Raw genomic sequence first — 8329 nt, 5'->3', positions numbered from 1 at the left:
GTTTTTATTGTTTTTAAGTGGTTTTGAGCAGAAAAATACTGAAGGCAACAGGATGCTATAGCCTCAAAGATAGCCCCTTCATCTCTTCTCCTCACCATTGCAATGAGCAAGACAAAACAGGAAATTCAGAGCACCTGGAAAGAAACTGAGAGGACCCAAATATTCAGCAGCCCCCTGCACACACCTCTGAGGCATCACCAGCAGCACTAACATACTCCACCTGGACCCTCAGTGTGATGCCAGTTCACCACTCGGCCTTGCCAGTGAAGCCAGCAGCCAGGCCGCGGGTGGGTCTGCTGCCCAGCAGGGCAGTATGCACACTGTAGCTACTAGTGTCTCCTACCTGCACCCTCTCACTTTAGCTGCTTAGAAATAGAAACAAGGGTTTCTCCTCCTTAGGGTTATGGTAGCTGACACAGTAAGATCTGGGATGCTTAGTTCAACCAGTTGCTTCCTAGAAGATAAAAACATCTCTTTTGTCTAAGAGCACAACAACAGACTATTTTTTGCCCACAGCTTGTGGTCCCTCTGCACAAATCTTACTACTTTTTAAAAGCCATTCTTATGGTTTGCTAAGTGTGAGATCACTTTTCCCTTTGCGATGAGGGAAACCTTCCCCTCTCCTCTAGATCCAGAGGCACTTTGTTACGTTTTCAGGTACTCTGAAAGCAGAAAGTGCCTTTTGCTCTCCTACAAGTGACAAATACATCTGCTGAGCAGCACTGCATGCCCCCCTTATGTCCAGTTTCAAGCACCCGTTACTATATTCTATATCACAGACAAACTTTTTCCCTGCAGTCACACCATCTATGTTAAGCACTTCACCATGTTTCTTTAATTATGTTTAAGTAAGGAGTCCAAAAAAGTTCTGGCTCATGGAGACTGATACGGCTGTTAGCACCACTTCTGGCTGTGCAATCCAGCTCTCCCTTCTGCTGCACCTGTGCAGTGACTGAATTTTCATAAGACACAGATGGTTTATTTCTCCAGCCTATGTTCCAGTCAGTGGAAAGAAGTAGGTTTCTGCAGACCAGCCTGAAATAGCCTAAAATATCCCTCTCCATTTCCTGATCAGGAGGGATAACATGCTGCATATTCACAAAGCTTGAAGCAAGGTTTAGAACATTTATACAATTTTATAACTGTACTTTGCTCTCAAGCAGATCCTGATTGCTGCAACTAGCTTAAAAAAAATACTACCCACATAATATATACTTCATGACGGACAGCAGAATTTTTGTAACTTGTACATATGTACAAAGCAACGTAAGTACAGCCTAAAATTGCTAAATTTCAGCCAGTTACCCTGATTTGAGGAGGGAGGAGAGAATGGGGATGATTAATTTCAAACTGACACCCCATTCCCAAATACCTCTATCTTAGGCCCTAAACTTTACAGTCCAAAGACTGCTTGGGCTTCTAGCAGTTTCCCAGATCCCTTTCATTCCTTCAGGCTTCTTCTGCATTCCCGTGCTGCTCCAGACATTGCATCCTTCTCACTTCCTGCCTGACCATTTCTCACAAATCTAGTTTCTTTAAAGGGCAGGCTAAGGACAACAGCCAGCAGTACAGCGTTCTTAAGTGTTGTGGGTTTTGTTTGCCTTCTTTTAAATAAGAAAAATGGGAAGAGTCACCAAATCTTTCATCTCATTACGCTAGTAGTTCATTGCACTGAAATACCATATTATTTTCCTATCAGGACATTGTACATCTTTGTATAGCAGACGGATAGATATGAAAGATACACAAACTCCAACATGATTCAGTAAATTATAGTTTTAATGTTGACATGAGGAACTTGTGCAATGTTTCCCAGCAAGCAAGCAATCAGGCTACCTGAGAAACAAGTCAATTGCTCCAGTTACTGTCCTATTTTGAGGTCTCCCATATTCAATAAACAAGATATTTGGTCAACGCAAACCAATGATTTATAGAACTAAGCAAGACAAGGAAAATGCAGACAAAATTATTATCAATACAGTATGTGGTATATGCATATTCTTTTGATAAGACTTTTTTCCCGGGTTACCAGAATAGGAAAATAGTTGCATCAGCAGCTCATAGAACTGAAATATAAATCTTGCTGTTAAGCATATCTGGGAAGGAAATAGACTCAAGCCTCCTGTGGCTAGACAATGCATGTCACATGGCAGCTGTCTGTTTCATCCAGAAATAGGGTGCTGAAGACGTCATTAAAAAAGGTAGGGTGGTATTTGCAGGCTCTATCACAGTCAGGATTAAAGTTCACCTCCAGGATCTGAGGCTGCATAATTCTTTTCCCTGTAAAGGCGAACACAAACATTGCCTCTTAATACAAGCTCTATAGAGATCCTGAATCACTCCCCATCTTTAAGCCAGAGATGATAGAAAATGCACACTGGACTGGGAAAAGCCATCCTTTATGACCCAAGCTGGCAAGGTGTTTTTATTTCAGTGGGTTTGTTTTTTTTTTTTTGGAGGGACGGAGGTCTGTTCTACCATCATTATCCAGAGGGCAATTATCCAACAGATTCTGCAATCACTGTGCTAATCCACTGCCTCATTTAGAACAAGAATTTGCAGCTACTTAACAGGATCTCCCCAATACAGCTGTCTTGCTTGACAGTCTGAAACATCTTCCAGAAAACTCTGCTTCTCCTTTCACCTTTCAGTACAAACCTTCCTCTCTTAAAGCTCTTAGATATCTCCCTTTCTAGTTCTAGCAGTCCTGTTCCTTTACGCTCCAGCCACTCCCACCCGCCACTTCATCTCACTCCTAGAAGGAAGTCAGAAGTTTAATTTTCTCTTAAAGCTTCATCAGTACAGTTCAGAGTTCAGAATCAAATGCATTCTGTGCAAAGAGAAACACAGGATTTCATTTCCTGTCTGGTGTTGACATCATAAGTGAGGGTACAAGCTTCTGATGCATAGGTAAACGCTACTCTGCTCTGCACAGAAGCAACTAACCTATTTGTCCACAGGCTGCCTACAGCATCACAGCCATGACTTTGGCACCCACGCCCCCATCTTCAAAAGCTTAGGGACCTACGCAGTTCAGCCAAGGCTGTAATGTGAGGCTGGTCCTTTTACTACAATAGTTTTCCTCAAGCTAGGAATAATAGTGAGTTGCTCTGCTTCTCCCATTCAAGACAACTCTGGGACAGCTGAAAGAGCATTCAATGTGGACATAGCAGACCCAGATTCAACCCCATGCTCCACTTGATCTGAGCAGGAAAGGCTCAGTTGTACACCTCCTGTTTCTCAATCACCTCACTCCATGAAAGTGATTCAATATTGACAGAATCAGCCACTGCAGGACTGGGCTAGGGGCACCCACCCAACATAAAACATCTAATCACTCCTCCAGCAAACCTGAGCACAAGCAATGAATTTTTCCTGTGTCCTGGGGACCACAAAGTCACAAGAAAAGAGTACACTCAGTTCTGTTTAATACTCCTCTGGCAGTCCTTTTTGTGTTGGTGCCTCTGCTGCTTTTCTACCTACAAGAGACAAGTATCTGGGTTGGGCATGCTTACAGAACATTTTTGAGCCTCCTGGTGAGATAATGAAGAATTCACCCTATTTGGCAAATTTTGCCACCAGACCTCCACAACTGGCTGGAAGAAAGGCTCCAGGTAGTCAGCCATGCTGCGGCCCTAACACGAAGCAGCTTCACACACATGTTCTTGCAGACACTTGGCAACAACTGAGTGACGGTCCTGACAACATCTGATCTGATCTGAATTCTCTCAGTGCCAGGAGGCACACAAGGTGCGAACATCGTTCTTCCACTTCGATCGGTCCGCGGCTGCGTGCTCTGGAGTCAAGGGCCACAGCGCAGTCTTCCGTTGGTTTCCCCCTCAGGACACGACCGATCCAGCTCCATCTCCTCCTCCTCACTTCGTTACCGATTTTTCTCCATCATTTCTGACGCTCGTCGTTTCTGCAACTTCCCCCCCCCCCCCCGGGAGGGGGTAGTTGGCCTCCTGCCCAACCCCCATGACTTGGAGGGCCAGTGGTTTTTCCGTCAGGGTGGCCTTCCCTTAGGCTGCGTTGGTTCGCGGCACCTTCTTCAATTTTATCCGGTGCACCCTCCAGAGAGGGATCCCCTATCCACCACCCAGGGGACGCGCCTTCTAGCCGTGCAGCCCCAGCTGAAGGTCCTGACAACATCAATAGCACTCAAATGGTGACTGTGGGCCCTTCCCTGCTTTAATACATAGCTGTGCATTGAAGACCCTGGGGCAAGCCTGGAAGCCACAGATAGTAAGACATCTCTTTAAGGTTTTCATAAAGCGATAGGTATTTCAGACATTCTCTCACCATAAATGGGAAAGAAAACTTGCTGCTGTCAGAGAGTGACTAGATTGCTGTGCAGTTGGGGTTTTTTTTGGTATGTGTGGTCTTTGTTTGGATTTTTTTTTTTTTTTTTTCTTTTTAAACAGAGAATGGCAGTAGCAGGGGCACAAGACTCAGCCAAGCACAGTTAACAGCTCCCCCATCATTACTGTTAACCAGCATGGCAGATGCTAACCCCACAAGTCTGCAACTCCAGATACACTTTGATGTCAGTGGGAGGCACAGAGATGCAGCTCACACTGCTTGAAAAACAGTAAGAGTTCAGACAGAAGAAATATATTTCTGAAAAGGTCCACAAATACAAAGAATTCAACATTCAAAGAAATTAGCTTCTTACCATCTCTGCTGGTGTCCCATTTAAGCATCAAGTCAACAGCATATATTGCTCTTGATGATGGATAATCACAGATGCCAAGAGGTGCAGGTTTAGCTGCAGCAACTTGGAACAATTCAGCAAATGCCTTAAAAATGTTTGCCTAATAACAGAAAAAGGTCTCTGAATGAGAAGTGAGGTTCCATAAAAGCAATAAACATGTTTTTAACCACTTGATTCATACAGCTTCTTAAAGAGTTTGTATAAATTACACTAGCCAACAGATGAAAATCTGCACAGTATTAGCTTCAAAATGTCCATTTAGACCTAAAGACAACACAGTGACGAAGCGCTGAGCACCTGGCAATATCCATGGACTTTTCTGGCGTGCAAATCAGTACTATGGAAATCCTGGAAATCGGTTATTTAATATTAGAATTAACCCCCTTCTCAGGCATTAGGTACAGTATTACACTTATGTGTAGAGGAGGGGAAAGAAAACCCAGGAGAGTTCTGTAAACACCAGCAGTACAACTATGAAGTTCTGACTTTTTCCTGCCTATTAAGTTGCATTCTAGCTTCATTTTGTTTTGTTCTGCAATGAAAAATCTTCTACCCACTTACACCCCTCTAAAAAGGGTGGTGGGGACACGGAGATTTTAAGAACATAGTACATTGGTAATTTGAGAAACAATCAGATAGCCAATGTGAAAATCAAATAAAAAAGAACATACAGGTGTGAATTTTAGCATTGAGTTTATACTGCAGTGAACCATTCCTTCTGCAAATAAAAAAAACGGTGTAATACTTCCTGTTCTCCACACAGTACTACTATGGGTAACCTACAGTAAGTATTTTGACATCTCTCTTTTCATCCCTTGTAGTCTCTTTCAGACTATTTTAAACCTAATGCTGCAAAGCCTGTCATACTCTGAGTATTGATTGGATGTGAGGTTCTAGTTAAAACTGATGTAAATTAATTTATGGAAATCAACCCACGGTTGGATAATTTATTCCCTTTTGAAAGCATACGCACATGTAAATGCTCAGCTACCCTTCATTCTGCATCTTCTAGCTCCTGATAGATATGGAAGAATGCAACAATTCAGTTTTGTGCATGTTTCTGAACCATCTCTTCACATTCAGCTTTTTCTTTCAAGCATGAATTACGGGGGGGGGAATCAATGAGAAGGCCCTCATCTGCCTTCCTGCATGTTTTATGGAACTATAGTATTTGGAGCTCCCTCTTTGCAGATAAAAGATGCCCTAATGTTAGGGAACCATCTGTTTTCTTGTGAATGGTCATTAATACAATGACCAGGGACAGGGCTCTCGCCACCTCGCTAACACAGGGAAGCTGGGGCAGCAGCTGGAAATTCTGCATTGCAGTCTCAAAGGCAAGATTTAATTTAACAAACGGGGGTTCTAACTTCCTAGCTCAGAGATATTACATTGGCGGAGGAGGGGTCTTTAAGAAAAGAGAGATCAGCCTAATTTGTTTCCTTTTAAATATGCCACAGTATACAAATGCAGCCTCTGCACTATCCAGTCTGGCAGTGTAACCCTTCAAGCACAGCACCCCCGGAGCAGGGGCAGTGCTTATTTTTATCAGCCACTTGGGCACGTCCTTGTCTTGTGAATGAGCTCCAGTGCACTGCACAGCAAGCTAACCTGAAAGTGTACAGGGAGATCTTTAGACTGACAGCTCTGCTTAAAACAGATAAACCAAAACCTGTGATGCCATTTCACTGAGATTACTATATACTGTAATTTCCTATTTACTTCAGTCTCCTACTTGTTCTGACAGCTCCTTGTCTTGTGAAGCTGTTTGGAACAAAGGACACAAGAGCCTGAATACTTCAGTGGTTCAACTTTTCAGAATCAGAGTTAATATTCTACTGAAGAGTAGCGAAGGCTTTGAAAACAACTCTTCCACAGTCATGTCAGCAACATTTGTAGTGATGAGCATACTTTATACTCTGGACTTCCCTGCTATTTTGCATGAAATACTAAGTCTTCACAACCATGGGCTTAGATTATCGGCAACCTTCTCTAAAAAAAGATGGAACTTGCAAGAAAAAAGATCCAGCTCCCAGGATCCTGAGGGCAGTCAGGACTGGCTTTATTACTAAGTCCAATATAAAGAATTCTCATAATGTAACCATGAAATGAAATTCTCAAGTGTTAACAGCAAAAGTTTTTGAGGGGGAATTACGCTAAGTTAATAAATGCTTCTAAAGTAAAGGTTAACATTTGTTGCCCTTTGTGGAACTGATACACATGAAGTATGTCTTATGAATAAAAAGAACCAACAACATTTTTGGAAAAGCTAATTTGAGGAGTAAAAAAAGATCCATGAACATTTACATGAGAAAGACAAATTGCTCACTTACTTGTACTGTTGTCCAAGGATATTCAGGATATTGTTTTTCAAACAGAGGAATAAATTCTTCGCAGTGTACCTAAAACAGTTTAGCAACATCAAAGACTGTTGTGGTTGGGAATGACTGAGCAATCAGATGACAAGGGAATGGAACATCAAGTATATTTTTCTCATTCATACAAACCCAGGTAGAGAGCTAGGGAATTACACAGCTCCTGAATACCTTCCTTGTTCCAGTATTTCTCGTTATAAAAGATCACACTGAAGTCCTTGACAATGATTAGCTACCATTTTAATAATTCTTTAACTTATCTCTATCAATGTGGGTGACATTCAGGATGTAAATTTGTATTACTTTATATAATCACAGATGATTAGGGGCCCAGAGGGGGAAGAACCTAGGAAAATATTTGCGTAGGGTACTTTCAACACACTGACTGCTTGTTTAAGTGGAGGTGAAATAGGTTATTTGGCAACAGTCACAAAGGAGGCACTGGAAGATTTTCTAACAACAGAAAGGCGAGGGAATGTTTTGGACTGTTTGCTTACCTGTTTTAATGTTACACCAGGAGCATAATTCATGACTGTGAAATGCTTCTCATAGTCATCCAAGTCATCAAGTGAAAATGCCCTAAGAAATAAAACAATTCCTTAGTTTCCAATGTATCAGATTTAATTCCAAGCCCCTCCACACTAAGGAAGAGAACAAAATTACCGATTTGAAAAGCGCAGCCAGAATACGTCATAGATAAACAGCTTGAGTGGTTTTATGGACCGCAGCAATACCACATAACGGATGTCAAATTTAACCATCCCCACATCTTCTCGGTGAAACAAGACTGGATTCTCAATATATTTGCACACTACCTACAACAAAGCAAAACCACTCACAGTGAATATAATTCAACTGAAATGAAGTGTCATTGGATCTCGATGACTTAAGGTATCCTTGTATGCATTTCAGCTTTTCTTTAGAAATGCGCACAAATACACAATGTTGTTATGCAAATAGGTACATTTTAGTCAAACTCTTTGACATCAGGGTGGGGCAAGTGGGAGGCCAGAATGTACTTATTTAAAAAAAAGGCAAACAACCAAAATTAATTTTATTTATAATTTCGGTGACCTTGTTGTTTTGAATGAGAAATGTGAAGCAATTCTTTGTGCATTTCTGCATTCCAGAAAATACATGCAGTCCACACACCAACAGAAATAAAGCTGAAGTGACACTCCGACGTACGACTGCACATTGCAGACTCCCTATAAAAAGCTCCATGATTCATCTATTGTTGGCA

The 8329-nt window shown here is 41.9% G+C and overlaps 1 protein-coding gene across 3 annotated transcripts in view; it reads right to left on the bottom strand.

Moving 5' to 3' along the window:
• Positions 1-8329, bottom strand: part of TTLL12 (tubulin tyrosine ligase like 12) — a 32516-nt gene that overhangs the window by 699 nt on the left and 23488 nt on the right. The window contains exons 10-15 of one of the 3 annotated variants that reach the window (XR_014227926.1): positions 7750-7901; positions 7584-7665; positions 7045-7113; positions 4676-4814; positions 2030-2280; positions 36-454 (exon numbers count right to left, since the gene is read on the bottom strand). Coding sequence is in view for 1 of the 3 variants with exons in the window: in XM_082309552.1 (XP_082165678.1) it covers positions 2129-2280; positions 4676-4814; positions 7045-7113; positions 7584-7665; positions 7750-7901 (594 nt within the window). In the remaining 2 variants the exon portion in view is untranslated. Of the gene's footprint in view, positions 1-35; positions 455-1852; positions 2281-4675; positions 4815-7044; positions 7114-7583; positions 7666-7749; positions 7902-8329 lie in introns of those variants that run through there. The other 2 variants (XR_014227925.1, XM_082309552.1) reach the window with 2 other exon arrangements.

This window comes from Platalea leucorodia (genome assembly GCF_965183815.1).
Source record: "Platalea leucorodia genome assembly, chromosome: 4".
In the NCBI taxonomy this organism is placed as follows: domain Eukaryota; kingdom Metazoa; phylum Chordata; class Aves; order Pelecaniformes; family Threskiornithidae; genus Platalea; species Platalea leucorodia.
This window is presented reverse-complemented; position numbering and strand designations above follow the sequence as displayed.